Raw genomic sequence first — 17,811 nt, 5'->3', positions numbered from 1 at the left:
CTCCTCCTTCAGCCTTTACCTTTTCCACCTATAACCTCCCAGCTTCCTACTTCATAACCCTCCCCCATCTTCCCCCTCACTTGGTTTCACCTATCACCTTGTAATCCTCTCCCTCCCCCACCTTATTCTGTCTTCTTCCTTTCCAGTCTTGCTGAAGGGTCTTGACCTGAAACATTGACTCTTTATTCCTTCCTGCAGATGCTGCCTGACCTGCAGAATTCCTCCAGCACTGTGTGTGTGTGTTACTCTGGATTCCCAGCGTCTGTAGATTATTGTGAATATGGACACATTTTCATTGATTCAATATTTAAGCAAAGACAAATAGATTTTTTTTTAATATTTCCATAGAACATTAAATGATTAATGCAAGAAAAACCCAGACAGTGCAACATATTCATTCTGATTCCATTTGGTGGGAAACAGGATTTTACTGAAGACCACATTTTGTCCACTTCTGTACCCAAGAATCAACTTGAAAAAAAAAATTTGGAGATTCCGGAATCTCTCATTCAGAATTTGCCCATTTGTGTATCATTCACGCTGCTTCCTAAACCAAGAATGCTTTTGCAGAGGTCCTTAACTTTCACCAATAATTCTTTATGCTCAGTTGTCTGACAAATATAACAACCAGTCTTAAAAGGAATAGATCACTTCGAGAAATACCCTTTTCCAATAAGACTGCTTGAAGGATAAATTGCTCACTATAATTAATGGTGAATGGACTGCGAATTATGTTCAAAACTGCAATATAAGAGGAAAGGAACACCAGTGAACTATATGGAACAATGGACTACTCCCCCTTTAGCACTAATACTTGTAAAAACAGAATTTCAGAAGCATATTGGTATATTTGTGGATTAAGCACCAGACTTTCAACACATTAGCTTAAAGCACACTGAGCTGGGTATTGCATTCAAAAACAGTTGCCTAGCTTACTTTCATTTGCCAATTTGTAGTAGTTTTCCAGCCTGAATGATTTAAGTACAAAACAAAGAAACAGCATTGCAATTGCATTTGATACATACAGCTGATATCGATTAATGGACTCCTTGGAACATAGCTTTCTTCCCATTTAATGAGAGGTTTGTTGTCAGCTGTTGGATTTCACAAGCAGGAAAGGTGCACCCATCAGAGACGTGTCATTGTGCTGTCCCAGATAATATGTTACACGATAATAAGACAGTTGGGGGTGGAGGAGAGCGGACAAACTACGAAGATAAGATGGACTCAAGATTCTATTGGGGAGGGGTAGAAAATCGGAACGTTAAGAGTTTCAACATAGGAAGTCTTTTTTTGAGGATTTAGATGGACTGGACAAGTCCTCGCCATAACTCGGTGGCTTCCTCTTGATGGTAAGGCACCTGTTGACTGGTTCCAGCATTGGCTCACTTTCAGCCATTAAATAGTTGTTCCACAAAGATGGCTTCTTATGTGGGAGGACAGATAATTCTGAAGGGACTGAAAGGAATGGAGAACTAAAACTGCAAGGGAAAGACCGTTTTTCTTCTGAAGTTTCTTCCTTTTGGCTCGAAGTAACCGAAGATACCGTGAGCAATGAAACTGCATTTTTCTCCCTGCTCTTTATCTGATCTCCAATGTCAGAGGCGGGGGCAAGCAGCTGATTTTGCCTCATTTTCTGCTCCAATCTTTTCTCAGCTTCATTCAAAAGTTCCGTACACTGCACTAGATCTGATGACAAAGATACATCCAAGTCAGAAAGATCTTGGGACAACACAGAGCACTGGGGATTTTGAGTATTCTCTGTTTCATCCAACATGAAATCCAGTTCAGATACCTTTTCTCGATAGGCTGCATCCATTGACGTCTCACTGGAGGTTCTGGAACGTTGACTGTTGTTCTCAGCATGCGAGGGACCATCAAGAACTGGACTACATATTAGATCGGGCATTTCAGCTTTCAATTTGGTGTCATCATACACAGAAGTCTGAAAGTTTTTTCCTAAGGTATCTTTCTGGGCATTTCTATTAGGACCAGACTGACAATCCCAAAGCATCATGCTTTCAGAGGTAACATGGGCATTCGGTGCATGACCATTGGCATTCGGCTTTGACAAAATCTGCTCCTCGAAACATGCATTTCTCCAGCGAGCATCATCAAAACAAAGTCTTCTCAAGTAGCCCAACTTCTTGTCTCCATCTCTCCTTTTCATCAGGGGACTGGCTTCGTCGTCCGTGCTGTCGAGGTGCAGTCCGCCTAGTGACATGGATGGCGTGCAGGGGCTTGGCAGTTCAAACTGGATCACGCTCTCATTCGCGGGCAAGGTGCTCTCCTCGTCCTTCACATCAGACTTCGGGAAACGTAACACATTCTCAACACTGGCTGTAGCTAAAACTCCATTGTCAGCAGGGGCTTGTTTATTCGTGATAGACTCACACACAGTTTGACTTGTACTTCGGTGGGAGAAGGCAAAAGACGATTCCGCATTATCTAACCGGCTGACGGATGACTGCTCTATTTCACTGAGGCTTCTCCTCAAGGCCATAATCCTCTTTTCCTGCGGGTCATTGTGACCATCCCACAGGTCGCCGCCACTTCCGTTTTCTCCGTGCTGAGCAGAACCAGATGGTGACTCTGAACAAAATCTCCCACCTTTGTTTTCACTTTGCTCACACTTTCTCCTCAGCCGCTCCATCTGGAACTCCATATCCTCGATGTACTTGTCACTCCTTTCCAAAGCCCTCTTCAATCGGCTTATCTCACGCTCACACTGTTCCACTTTGGACTGAAGGGCAGCCACTGTGAACCTTCCAAATCTGCAAGCAGATAGGAACCGTTTGTGACAACGAGAACAGACACCATTTTTCTTCATCTAATTCTTACCTTTTATCTCTGGCCAGCTGCAAAAGCAGAGAATAAAAATGCATGCAAATGGTTTACGCCAAAGCTGGTTGCTAATGAAAAAAAAAAACATTTGAACTCATGCTATCTGCTTTTCAAAGCAACAGCTGCAACAATCTCCAAGATCTCATTGCATTGTGCAGATGACATTTGTGTAAAGGTCCTCCCTGGGCTACTACAGTGTGTGGAGCCTGTGCAGTTCGTCAGTTAGAAATCTACAGAAACAGAGAGGGTCACAGAAGCGGCGGAGATGGTAGAGGGAGCAGGCGAGGGAAGAGCAGCCACCAATTGACCTCACTGACTCTGTGAGACAGCGAGTCTATTCAGTGCTCTCAACCCAGCCTGGGAGTGGTGCCGATGATGGGGGAGGGTGGGCAATGGCAGAGAGGGCATGCGGAAAGTCCTCAGCCCCACATGGCAGAGGATACCAGAAAACCTGTAGCAGCCGGCAAGTGCATCCCACTGTGCTCCCAAACACTCACTCAAACACGTCAGGTGTTTGTAACCTGGGGAGGGCCTGTCTGCATGAGTTTGGGGGCTGAACCCCAAATGTTTGTCAAGTAAAAGAGGCCACTCGGCCCCTGCTGACCTTCCCCTTGTCTCATTCTGCTTCCGAGTCAGTTCTCTATAGCACTCAATTCCTCGATCTTCCACAAAGCCAGCTGCAGGTCCTCCCCAGGTGATGAACAGCCTGTACATATCAGTGAGCCTGAGAACTTGGTCCGCGGCGGCATTACTGACTTGTGGACATTTCACGGAATGGAACCCTGCCAGAACCTGGGGGAGGATTCCGTAAATACCTTCCATTTAAATACCTGCCAATGACCTAGAGCCCAGAAACTGACGAGTCTCTATGTGATTCTTGCACATCAGTTATAAGTGCTTACCCCAGAATTATGCAAGTGTATGCCTCGTTCAGAATTCTCCCACTAGTGAAAATGTAGGCATTTCCCCCTCGGACCTTATGTTTCAGTAAGATTGCCCTCCCCCTTCTCCTAAATTCTGAAAAATACAGACTGAATAAGATCACAAAGTATTTCAATGGTGGTAAGCAAATGGAATGCCCTATGCTTTACATTGCCTACCTAATCAGACTGTTGCTTGACTGACAAGTCATACTGGCGGAGGAATAGTCACTATTAAATGTGAAGCTGACCAAGGGGTGCAGGGATTGTGATCTACTTAATACCCCTGGGAAATTTTAGGCATATGTACTTCAATCTGAAACCCAAGCAAACTTAGGAGAACTGGGTGAGGCGGTTAACTTCATTGTAAAATTGCACACCTAGATTTTCACTGAACAAAACTATTTTACATCTCATGTACATCTATATTTCAGTTTTTAATTTAACTACCTGCATTTTATTCAGTGCCCTTCCGGGTCATTAATTGTGCAAACGATTATTGCTTTAAAACATGATTTACATACTATGTTAATACCCCACTCCTAATATATGACTGTAACCTCACTAAGAGCTTTTTAAAATGACTGACATTGTTACACAGTAAACTGATAAAAGCCTGTTTTCCTAAGTGACAAATAGTGAACATGCACAAAAAGAGTTCATTTAATGCATTAGCGGATCCTTTCAATGAAATCTGTGCTTCAAACAGCTTGACTGACAATGAAAGATTGCTGAGAGATAATTTTTAAAAACTAAAATGGCTATTGCATTTGAACAAGTACTCTAAGATGTACATACATCAGTATTCTGCATTAAGAACAAATCCCTTGTCTCAAACAGTATGAAATGATTTTCATCTCACTCACACAGACAGCAAGTTGGATCTAAATTCATAACCTTTGGGAAAATCTACATGTCTTGATTCATGTTGGATAGCTTCTCCTGCATTTGATCAAAAAAAATCACTACCTTGCCAAAAAAAAATGTCTGGCCATTCCTGGAGCATTCAAGAATGAAGGCAAACTTACAAAATGATAAATTGTCTTTCTGCTTTATTCCACACACTTCTCAAACTAAAGCTACAAATCAAAGTAGCAAATATTTAAGGACAACAATTTTGGATGTAGAAACTACTGGATTAATTTTGAGTAATCCACTATAAGCGCGAATGTGTGGTACAGCTTCAGAGAAGGTCAATCTAACAGTCTACACGACAATATTAAGTAAAAGGATCAGGAACTCAAAGTGTTCATTTGCAAGTGCATGGAGAGGCAGAAGTTTAGGGAGAAAATTCCAGAGCTTGGAGCCAGTAGCCAAAGGCACACTATCAGTGGAGAGATCGAATTAGGCATCATCATAAGGTCAAGACTGGAAAAATACAATGCAAAGTTAATTAAAGTATAGGGATAAGTAAAGCCATGTAAGAAAAACAATTTGAGGGAAAAGCCAAGGAATTGCTCAACCGAAATCCAGTACAACTGGTCTTAAATGAAGCAACAACATTACATGGGTTTCAGTGACAAATTTTCAAATGAGGTACAGTTATAACAAAGCTGGGGTGACACAGAGCAACACAAAAAGCAAGCTCTGGATTTCCTCAACTCCACAACTGCAAACTCTAGAAAGTACAGCCCAATTCACTTAACGGTGAGTACTCCTTCATCAATACAAGGTAAAACCAGGGATAGTTAGCCGCCATCCATTAAGAACATAGAACAGAAATCTACAGCTCATGACAGGCCCTTCGGCCCACAATGTTGTGCTGACCAGGTAACCTACTCAGAAACTGCCTAGAATTTCCCTACCACAAAGCAGTTTGTTTTTCTAAACTCCAGGTTCCTACGGGTTTCTTAAAAGACCCTACAGTATCCACCTCTACCACCGTCACTGGCAGTGCTTACCATGCACCCACCACTCTGTGTGAAAAACTTATCCTTGACATCTCCTCTGTACTTACTTCCAAGCACCTTAAAACTGTGCCCTCTCGTGTTAGCCATATTATATTGTCCTCAAATTTCACCAACCAAACTGAACCACTTCAGTTATTTGGGTTGAACTCCATCTACCACTTCTCCGCCCAGTTCTGCATCCTATCGACGTTCCATCTCTGACAACTCTCCAGACTATCCACAACACCCGCAACTCGTGTCATCATCAAACTTACTAACCCACCCTTCAGGTCATTTATAAAAATCACAAAGAGCTGCCCCAGAACAGATCCTTGCAGAACACCACTGGTCACCGACCTCCATGCAGAATATGAACCATCTAAAACCCCCCCTTTGCCTTCTGTGGGCAAGCCCATTCTGAATCCACAAAGCAAGGTCTCCTTGGAATCCTTGCATCACTGCTTTCTGAATGAGCCTCGCATAAGGAACTTTATCAAATGCTTTACTGAAATCCATAAACACAAGATTCACTGCTCTACCTCCAACCTGTTTTCTTACATCCTCAAATAATTCAGTCAGGCTGATAAGGCACAACCTACCCTCAACAAAGCCATGCCGACTATCCCTAATCAGATTATGTCTCTCCAAATGCTCATAAATCCTGCCCCTCAAGATCATCTCCAACAACTTGCCCATCATTGAAGTAAGACTCACTGGTCTATAATTTCCTGGGTTATCTCTAGTCCCTTTCTTGAACTAGGGAACAACATTTACACAGATCATTGCCAGAGGTTTAGCAATCTCCTCCCTCACTTCCCGCAGTAGCCTGGGGCATATCTCATCTGGTCCCGGTGACTTAGCTAACTTAATACTTTTCAAAAACTCCAGCACATCCTCTTTCTTAATGTCTATATGCTCAAACATTTCAGTCTGCTGTATGTCATCCCCACAATTGCCAAGGTCCTTTTCACTGGTGAATACTGAAGCAAAGTATTCATTAAGCACCTCCACTGCCTCCTCCGACTCCACACATTTCCACTATCCCATGCGATTGGTCACATTCTCACACGGCTATCCTCTTGCTCTTCACATACTTATGGAATGCCTTGGGGTTTTCCTTAATCCTGTTCACCAAGGCCTTCTCATGGCCCCTTCTGGCTCTCCTGATTCCATTCTTAAAGTCCTTCCTGGCAACCTTGTACTTTCTGGAGCTTTAACAGTAGCTAGCTTTTTGAAGCTTTTGTACGCTTTTCTTCCTAACTAGATTTTCTACATCCTTTGTACACATGGTTCTTTTACCCTACCATCCTTTCCCTGCCTCAATGGAACATACCTACGCAGAACACCATACACGTTCTCTGAACATCTGCCACATTTCTGCCGTGCATTTCCTTGAGAACATCTGCTCCCACGTTCCTGCCTAATAGCATCATATTTCCCCCTACTCCAATTAAATGTTTTCCCAAATTGTCTGCTCCTATCCCTCTCCAGCACTATGGTGAAGGAGAGAGTTATGATTACTACCTCCAAAACGCTCTCCCACCAAGAGATCTGACACCTGACCAGATTCATTTCCCAATACCAGATCAAGTACAGCCTCTAGTTGGCTTATCTACATATTGCATCAAGAAACATTCCTGAACACACCTACCAAACTTCAACCCATCCAAACACCTTGCTCTAAGGAGATGCCAGTCAATATTAGGAAAGTTAAAATCACCCATCACAACAACCCTATTATTATTGCACTGTTCCAGAATCTGCCTCCCTATCTGCTCCTCAGTGTGTCAGTTACTATTGGGTGGTCTATAAAAAAAAATAACCCAGTGGAGTTATTGCCCCCTTCCTGTTTCTGACTTCCACCCACACTGACTCAGTAGACAGTCCCTCCTTTTCTGCAGCTGTGATACTATTCCTGATTAGCAATGCCACGCCCCCACTCCCTTTGCTTCCCACTGTCCTTTTTGAAACATCAAAGGTCTGGCACACTCAGCAGCCATTCTTGCCCCTGAGATATCCAAGTCTCTGTAAATGGCCACACGTCATAGCTCCACATATTGATCCATGCTCTAAATTTATTCGCCTTGCTTATGATACTCCTTGCATTAAAATAGACACAACTCAAACCCCATCTGGCTGACTGCATCTTTCCTCCATCATCTGCCTATCCTTTCTCACAAACTCCCTAAAAGCTGTCTCTACTTGTGCACCAACCGCCCCATCGTCTGCCTCTTCACTTTGGTTCCCACCCCCCTGTAAATCTAGCTTAAACCCTCCCCAATAGCATTAGCAAACCCCTCCCAGCATATCGGTTCCCCTCCAGTTGAGGGGCAACCCGAACCATTTGTACAGGTTATCCCTGCCCTAGAAAAGGTTCCAATGATCCAAAAACTTGAAACCCTGCCCCATCTCCTCAGCCACTCATTCGTCTGCACTAACTTCATGTTCTGACCTTCCCTAGCTCATGGCCTGGAAGTAATCTGGAGATTACCACCTAGGAGATCCTAACTCCCTAAATTTACTGCGCAGGACCTCTACCTCTCTCCTGCCTATGTCATTGGTACCAACATGTACCACGACCTCTGGCTGCTCACCCTCCCCTTCAAGAACGTTCTGCAACTGCTCTGAAATATCCTGGACCCTAGCACCTGGGAGGCAACACACTATCCTGGTGTCTCTTTTGCTGCCGCAGAATCTCCTATCCGTCACCCATATCTATTGCTTCGCCTAACTTCATCACTGTGCTCAGATGCTCAGAGCCAACCCCAGTGCTATTAGTCTGGCTGTTGCTGCTTTGCCGAGATAGGTCATTCCCCCTCAGCAGTATCCAAAGGTGTAGTATACCTGGTGCTGTGCAGAATGGCCACAGCGGAGGGGGGGGGGGGGGCACCTGCACTGACTTCGTTCTCCCTTTACCTCTTTCAGTGTTCACCCATCTACTCACTGAATTCTGCACTCTGGGTGTAACCATCTGCTCAAAAGTCGCATCTATCAATTGCTCTGCCTCCCGGATGATCCTTAGCTCATCCAACTCCAGCTCCAGATTGTAAGCTGAACACCATGGCTTTGTCTAGTCCTTTGCCAGATCCCCAAGCTGATCAAGGACTCAGGAATTCCAGATTCACATTCTTCCTCTAATCTATAGATTACTCCACGTCTAAGACTAATTGCTCTGGTTTAGGACCCCCCCACCCCAAGCAGAAAGACACACCTCTGAGAACCAAACACACCAAATATCATATAATTTTAAATTACCTCTCATTCTCGAGTATTGGCCTTGCCTATTCCAGCTGAACAAGACTGCTTGGATTAATTACTTCTATCATAATATTTTATCTCCTAATGCCCACACAGGGAATACAGCTGCTTTCCCAAAGACCATGCAACAACTGCAGCAACACAAGCAAAATGCTGGAGAAACTCAACGGGCCAGGCAGCATCCATGGAAAAAAAGTACAGTCGATGTTTCGGGCCAAAACTCTTCGGCAGGACCGGAGAAACAAAGCTGAGGAGTAGATTTGAAAGGTAGGGGTATGGAGAGAGAAATGTCAGGTGATAAGTGAAACTTGGAGGGGGAGGGATGAAGCAAAGAGCTAGGAAGCTGATTGGTGAAAGAGACAGAAGGCCATGGAAGGGGGTGGGGTGGGGGAAGAGCACCAGAGGACCATCCATTTTAATTCCACTTCCCATTCTGATATGTCCATCCATGGCCTCCTCCACCATCGGGATAAGGCCACACTCAGGTTGGAGGAACAACACCTTATATTCCGTTTGGGTAGCCTCCAACCTGATGGCATGAACATCAATTTCTCAAACTTCCCAGTAATGCCTCCACCCGCAACCTCCACCCCCCACCATTTCCCATCCCCTCGTCCCTCTCTCATGTTACCTCCTTGCCTGGCCATCGCCTCCCTCTGGTGCTCCTCCGCCCCTCTTTCTTCCATGGCCTGTTGTCTCTTTCACTGACTTTGTAGCTCTTTGCTTCAACCCGCCCCTTCAAGTTTCATTTATCACCTGGCACTTCTCTCTCCCCTCCCCCCAGCCTTCCAAATCTACTCCTCAGCTTTTTGTCTCCAGCCTTACCGAAGGCTTTCGGCCCAAAACGTCGACTGTACTTTTTTTTTTTTCCCCCATAGATGCTGCCTGGGCTGCTGAGTTCCTCCAGCATTTCACGTTACTTGGATTTCCAGCATCTGCCGATTTTCTCTTGTTGTGAACAACTGCAGCATACAGGACCATTGTTCCTGCTGGTGACATCGAGAAAACCAGATGTGGAATTTCCACCAACTCCACCTGCTGCATGCACGAAGGCGGCTTCGAGTTCACATCAGGAACCTGCGCACTGTTAGCGAAAGCAGCTTTTTTTGGGAGGGAAAGCCAATTCTTTCATTTATTAAGAGACACATATTAGATGAACTACCTTTTTCACCACAGACTATGTAATGGAGATCCCAGCTGCACTCGCAATGTATTGGCTTTAGACCACAAGACCATAAAACCTAGGGGCAGAGCTAGGCCATTCAGCCCATCAAGTCTCCCCCATTATTTGATCATGGCTGATTTATTTTCCCTCTCAATCCCATTCTCCTGCCTTCTCCCCATAATCTTTGACATCCTTAGGAATCAAGAACCTATCAACCTCTGCTTTATATTTACCCAAATACAGACTCGAAGGCCATCCATCCATTAGAATGGAGGACAGGGATGGAAAGACAAGAGAACATTGGATGTCCACAGAGGTGATGAATTTAGTCAAGAAGAAAAAGTAAGCAAAACTCCAGAAGTTAGGATCAAAAAGGCACGAGGAGTAAAACGAAGCCAGAAAATAACCAAAGGAGGGAACTAGGAAAGCCAGGAGGGGCCATAAAAGGTCCTTGTCAAGTAGGATTAAGGAGAACTCAAAGGCATTCTGTACATACATCAAAAGCAAGAGGTTAACTACTCTTCATGATTTTTATATATGACCTGGATAAGGAAGTGGAGGGATGGGTTAGTAAATTTGCTGATGACACAAAGGTTGGGTGTGTTGTGGATAGTCTAGAGGGCTGTCAGAGGTTATAGCGGGACATCGATAGGATGCAAAACTCGGCTGAGAAGTGGCAGATGGAGTTCATCCCAGATAAGTGTGAGGTGGTTCATTTTGGTAGGTCAAATATGATGGCAGAATATAGCATTAATGGTAAGACCCTTTACAGTGTGGAGGTCAGGGAGATCTTGGGGTCTGAGTCTATAGGACACTCAAAGCTGCTGTGCAGGTTGACTCTGGTTAAGAAGGCGTATGTTGTATTGGCCTTCATCAATCGTGGGATTGAGTTTAGGAGCCAAGAGGTAATGTAGGACCCAGGTCAGACCCCACTTGGAGTACTGTGCTCAGTTCTGGTCGCCTCACTACAGGAAGGATGTGGAAACCATATAAAGGATGCAGAGGAGATTTACAAGGATGTTGCCTGGATTGGGGAGCATGCCTTATGAAACAGGTTAAGTGAACTCGTCCCTTTCTCCTTGGAGCGACGGAGGATGAGAGGTGACTTGATAGAGGTGCATAAGATGATGAGAGATATTGATTGTGTGGATAGTCAGAGGCTTCTTCCCAGGACTGAAATGGCTAGCACAGTTTTAGGGTGCTTGGAAGTAGGTACAGAGGAGATGTCAGGGATAGGGTTTTTTTTTAAAACGCAGAGTGGTGAGTGCAGGGAATGGGCTGCCGGCGACGGTGGTGGAGGCGGATACGATAGGGTCTTTTAAGAGACTCCTGGACAGATACATGGAGCTCACAAAAATAGAGGGCTATTGGTTACCCTAGGTAATTTCTAAGGTAAGGACATGTTTGGCACAGCTTTGTGGGCTGAAGGACCTGTATTGTGCTGTAGGTTTTCTATGTTTCTATAACTAGGGAGAGGGGAGGACCACTCAACGATAAAGGGGGGAACATTTGCTTTGAGGTGGAGAATTTGAGTGAGGTACTTAATGAGTACTTCGCTTCAATACTTACCAAGGAAAAGGACATGGGGGACCAGAGATCAATAGGGAGTGTATAAATATGTTAGGGTGTTTAGAGGTCAAGGAGGATATGTTGGGTTTCTTACTGAGTTTTAAGGTAGATCAGTCCCCAGAGCCTGATGGGATTTACCTCAAGTTATTGAAGGAGGCAAGAGACGAGATTGCTGGAGCTTTGACCAGTATCTTCGTATCCTCTGTAGGCACAGGCAAGTTCCTGGAGGACTGGTGAGTGACTCATATTGTACCTCTACTTAGAGGGGAACAAGCGAAAATCCTGGGAACTATACACCGATGAGTCTCATGTCAGTTGGAGGATATTGCTGGACAAAATTCTTTGGGATAGGATACTGTGTACGAGCATTTGGAAACCTAATTAGTGAGCGCCAGCATGACATTGTGAGAGGCAGGTCGTGACTTATAAACTTAATTGAGTTTTTTGACAAGGTGATGCAACAGTTTGATGAGGGTAGGGCAGTGGATGTTGTCTACATGGATTTTAGTAAGGCATTTGACAAAGTCCCTCTTGGGAGGCTAATCCAGAAGGTTAAGATGCATGGGGTCCATGGTGAACGGGCTGTTTGCATTCAGAACTGGCTTGCTTATAGTTGAGCTGGAGGCCTGTAATTACTTGTGTTCCACAGAGATTTCTTCTGGGACCTCTGCTGTTTGTGATTTATATAAATCACCTGGATGAAATTTAAATGGTGAGTTAGTAAGTATGCGATGATACCAAGATTGGTGGAGTTTTAGATAGTGTAGAAAACTGGCAAAGAATACAGCACGATATAGGTCAGTTGCAGATATGGACAGAGAAATGGCAAATGCAGTTTAACTGTATAAATGTGAGGTGTTGCACGTTGGCAAGGAGATAGTACACTGTTAAGGGCGAGATATTTAATAGAGTTGCTGAGCAAAGAGATCGGGATTGAAGTTCATAGCTCTTTTAAAGTGGCTACACAGGTCGATAAAGTGGTTAAGAAGGCTTATGGATTCTTGCTTTTATTAGTCGAGGCACTGAGTTCAGAAGTCAACAGGTTATGTTGCAACTTTATTAAGCCTCTGGTTAGGCTACATCTGGAGTATTGTGCACAGTTCTGGCAGCACTATAGGAAGGCTTTGAAAAGGGTACAGAAGAGTTTTCCAAGGATGCTGCCTGGAATAGAGGACATGTGCTATCATGAGGTGCTGGACAAATTTGGGTCATTTCTTTGGAGTGGCAGAAGCCAAGGGGAGATCTGATAGAAGTTTATAAGATTATGAGAGGCATAGACAGAGTAGACAGGGAGTATCTGTTTCCCAGGGTAGAAATGTCTAATACCACATTGAAGGTGAGAAGGGGTAGATTCAAAGGGGATGTAGGAGTAAGTTTTTTTCACTCAGAGTGGTTGATGCCTGGTGTGCACTGCCTGGTATAGGCACTTGGATGTGAGAAAGATGAAGGATATGAACATTGTGTAGGCAGCAGGGATTAGTTCTCTTTGAGGAGGGTTTAAAATTACTTTTCAGCTGGTCTGGCACAACACCGTGGGTCAAAAGGCCGGTTCCTTGCTGCACTATTCTATGCCCTAACTCTATTCTAAAGGGACGTCCTTGTAATCTGAGGCCGTGCCCTTTGTTCCTAGATTCTCCCACTAATGGAAACATCCTCTCTACATCCACTCTATCTAGAGTTTATGTAGAACTGCCGTATCCTGGGAAAATTTGATGGGATTTAGTAGTGCCTGCGACCGGCAAATAAAATGGACAATAGGTTCCTGGAGCTGCGCACGCCAGTTAAGTGAAAAACCAGTAGATGATTAACATAAAAGAGAAAATCTACAGATGCTGGAACATTCATTCTGGGTATCTGAAGTGCGAGGGAGGTGGTGTGAAAACTATATGTAATTCAAAGGAAGCATTGTAGATACACTGTAACTATAGAATTGTCCTGCTGATACCTTTGATCTTTAGCATATAAAATGTCATGTAATATCAGATTGAACAGGCCTCTTCCTTCAAAGAGTGTCTCATTTTGTCGAATAAAGGACTGCTTTTATCTACCAGCCACATCTCTCCATTGACTTCGTTCACATTGCAACACAGTATTTGGCTAACAGTTTGTACAAGATTGGGGAGGTGGGGGGGGGGGGGAGAGAGAGAGAAGAGAGAGAGGGAAGATAAAGTTGACAACTAACTTGTTATATTTAGCACAGACATCATACATACTTTTGTGGTGATCTACTCTCCACTTCAGCCTTCAGATGCAAATTCTCCCTCACAAGATCACCATTTTGAATACGAAGTTTTTGGTTTGCCTAAAGGAAAAATTTAGAAACATCAAAGCATTGTTACAGATACTGAAGGGGTACATCATAATTTGCACCAAATAGTCAACATCAAAATAAAATTCACATGCCCACCTTTCCAAGGTTCATTATGCACGTGATCTCCTTCCAACACACACAGTTCAATTTAAGTTAGATTTTGCAAATGAATATTTTATGGTAAAATGCAGAATATGTTTTTGATACTTCATTGGCAGCCGAGAGTTAGCTGCAAGACATCAAGGGAATGCACTAATGGTAAAATCATGTTTCTTGCACAACTAACTGATTTGAATGGAGTATGCAATGACAATGTGTCTACATCAATGGAATTGCTCAACAGCTATTAGGAAGAGAGAAAAAGCATTAATTTAAGTTTCATGGTGCATTAGACTGAATTTAATGCCAAAAGGTGATGCTTAAAATGAAAGACTATTTACACAGCACACAGCGACCTTTCTTCCCGTGGAAGCAGATGATCTGAAGCAATGTTTCACAACATAACATATCCTCCAAGTCTCATTCCATGGGCCCTTGCAGTTCTGAATTAAATGTCACCCTCCTCTTCATGGCTTTGGAACATAAGAACAACCACTATAAAATCATCAGCAATGTTGGACTGTTGCCAAGTCCAACTCTGATTAGGAGGCAGTTGTTAATTAACATACCAATTGATTTCCTGAAGATCAGCTTCTTTACTTGGCCTACACTAACTGAGAAGAGTGTGAGTGGCCAAGTTCAATTAAAACCAACAGGGAAAGTAAAGTAGTTCAGCACACATGCACTGTCAATTTGAATGTAATTAGGTTAACTCTCTACAGCTTTTTCTTCCAGGGAATGCTCAAGTTATATCCACAGCTAAGTGGAAAGAACTAGAAGATGCTCAAATGGAAAAGTCTGAAAGGAGGATAATAATGCAAACAAGTCTTGAGAAGAGTCCGTAAACTCCATGCTTTAAAATGCCCAACATCACGATGTTAACATTTGAGCACGTCTTGGGAGTCTTTGGGTCAGAGGCATGCATAGAAATGAGAAAATTGGCTCAACAAGCTCCAGCTTGCATCCACACTCTACCTAAGCAACCCCCCTCACACACACTTCCATCTCTAGCTCTAGCAATATGACCCATTTATCCTTTCTCCTATCATATCACTTCAATGAGAAGTCAAATAACCAGCTATACTATGCACTTTGACTATTGCAAATAAACACAAGCCCTGGTTATGCGACCACTGACGTCAGCCCATCTCTGAAGGGTATTTTTAATGGATAGTGTCATCTGTCTTGTAAAGACACTACCCAGAAGGCGGCAATAGCACACCACTTCTGCAGAAGAATTGGTTAAAGACAATCATGGTCATGGAATAACCATGATCGCCCACGTCACATTACATGGCACTTAACGAATAAATGGACTCATCAATCTCAAATCATTACCTCTGCTTCTCTCTTTCTATTGGCGCTGCCTGACCCAGTGCGTATTTATAGCACTCTGTTTTTACTCCACGTAGTAAAGAATTTCACATTCTTGCCACTATGAATGAGTCTTTCCTGAAACACAGCTTTGGTTTGTTTGGTCGAATACAGCAGCCAAGATTCATGGATTAAAACATCCACAGAATTTTTGGATACAGATTAACATCTGGCTTTCTGATAAATTCTAATGGTTGCTTCAGCAATCAAAATTTAGAAGATTATGCACAAGTCATTTCCATATTGTGAAATATTATTACTATTGAATTTCATAGAATTTATAACTTCGTCTTAAAAATTTTCCTCAATGTGAAACCCAAATTGCTATAGAGAAGGCCAATAGATATTATATGAATCACGTGACATAAAGTAGATGAGAGTGTGGAGAGATTTTGAATTTACGATGGGAACTGATATGAAGTGGATATGGAAAGCTTTTGCCAACCTAGACAAGCTACTAGCAGGGAATATTGGATCCAAACTTACACTTAAGCCCTCCATGAATTAAAAAGCCTGCACTGCACAATTTACTAAACTCCATGACCTACAGTGGAAGAACAGGAAGTGCAAATTAACTATCCAAATTTCATTGCTTCAAAAATATAAGTTCAGTGATTGCCGTGGTAAAAGAAATATATTTTTCCATCTCACTCTGACTTACTTGCTGTTGTAGGCATGATGGGTTAAGTGGAGCCTTCTCTACTAAGTGACTCCGTGATGTTAATGTTAATTATCTCAAAGGCCTTGCAATGATTTTAATCACTTCTTCCACACCTCACTATTACAATCTTGTATAATAAAAATAAAGGCATGACAGTGAAAGAAAATGTTAGTATGATGCATTATTGAATGAGCTGGAGTAAAGCTTCAGATGTAGTGAGCTTGGTTTGTTCACTTTTACTGAAAATGAAATAGGTCTGTGCAGGTGATAAGGCAGTAAACAAGCCATAAAACAAAACAGACAAAGTGGATAATTCTTTCAGAGAACAGCATGGGAGTATTGTGCTTAACAAACTTAATTTTTCCTATATAATTCTTATAATTAACAAAGGATATTTAACAATATGATCTCAAAGGCTTTTCGGCTTACATACTTGCAGATGGGTTAAATTACACTAGCATCATGGTCAGCATAGACATAGTGGGTCAAAGGGCCTGTACGTGATTGTTCTGCATTCTAAATGTAAAAAGGTCACAGAAATGGTGATAATTGTGAACGACTTATTAGATCAGGAATAAGGGGACATTGCAGATTGGCTAGCCAGCCAGGCTAGACAGAATTAGATGTTGATTATTCAGAATGGCAGAGATTGGAAGTCGAACTTCAAAAAGGCAAGTGTGAGACTATTGTTGTTCACAATTTATATCACTGATTTATACTTTAGAATTCATAAATATGCACTCCAGGTGGGAGAAGGATAAGAAATAGTCAATTAAAGAGATTGCAACAAATTAAAAACATGAATAAGTAGACAATGCACATATAATTTGACAAATAAATTTCATTGCATATCCAAAATCAATACCTCTTAAGAATAATAAGCATCTATATATTACTTGGTGCAACATTAGCCTTTAAGCAAAACACACAAAATGCTGGAGGGACTCAGCAGATCAGGCAGTATCTATGAAGGGAAATGACCAGACAATGTTTTAAGACCATAAGACACGGAGAAGAATTAGGCCGTTTGGCCCATCAAGACTGCTCCGCCATTTAATCATGGCTGATCCTTTGTAGGTTGGCAGCTTTCATCAGGACTGAAAAGAAAGAGAGCAGCTGCACTCAGGGGTCTCCTCTACATCAGTGACAAAGACTGGGTTGATCACTTCTGAGTACCTTTGTTCTCTCCACCTTAACAGCGAGAATCTACTGCTGGTCAGCCATTTTAATTCCACTTCCCTTTCCCACAGTGACATGTCTGCTCACGGTCTTCTCTACGGCCAAGTTTAAGTCTAGATACATATTAGAAGAACAATAGCTCATAATCTTGTCTTGGTAATCTGCATTTTGATGGCATGAAGATCGATTTCTAATCCCTGGTAACCACTCTCCTCTGATACCCCCATTCCATTTTGGTTTTCCTTATTCTTCAAGCACTTTCATCCCTTTCTATCTCCTCCCCCACCCTCATAACCTGTCCACCACCCAAACCCATCCTCTTGTTCCCCACCTCCTTCCTTTTATTCTATGGTCTACTGCCCTTGGCCTATCAAATTCCACATTGTTCAGCTTTTTGCCTTTTCCACTTATCGCCCACCAGCTCATTTCCTCTGCCCCCTCCCATTTATTTTTCTACCCTCTTTATTTCCAATCCTGATGAAGGGTCTCAGCTCAAAGTGTCTATTGTTCATTTCCCTCCATGGATGCTGCCTGACCCGCTG

At 43.0% G+C, this 17,811-nt stretch overlaps 1 protein-coding gene across 2 annotated transcripts in view; it reads right to left on the bottom strand.

The window, feature by feature from the left end:
• Positions 1–330: 330 nt before the first annotated feature.
• obi1 (ORC ubiquitin ligase 1) overlaps positions 331–17,811 on the bottom strand; it is a 30,178-nt gene continuing 12,697 nt past the window's right edge. For both annotated transcript variants that reach the window (XM_073027543.1, XM_073027553.1), the window contains exons 5-6: positions 13,859–13,947; positions 331–2,774 (exon numbers count right to left, since the gene is read on the bottom strand). In XM_073027543.1, the coding sequence (XP_072883644.1) occupies positions 1,274–2,774; positions 13,859–13,947 (1,590 nt within the window). In that variant the 3' untranslated portion in view covers positions 331–1,273. The remainder of the gene's footprint in view (positions 2,775–13,858; positions 13,948–17,811) is intronic.

The sequence above is a fragment of the Hemitrygon akajei genome, chromosome 2, assembly GCF_048418815.1.
Source record: "Hemitrygon akajei chromosome 2, sHemAka1.3, whole genome shotgun sequence".
NCBI classification, from domain to species: Eukaryota; Metazoa; Chordata; class Chondrichthyes; order Myliobatiformes; family Dasyatidae; genus Hemitrygon; species Hemitrygon akajei.
Note: the sequence above shows the minus strand (reverse complement) of the source record. Positions and strands in the feature narration are given on the sequence as shown.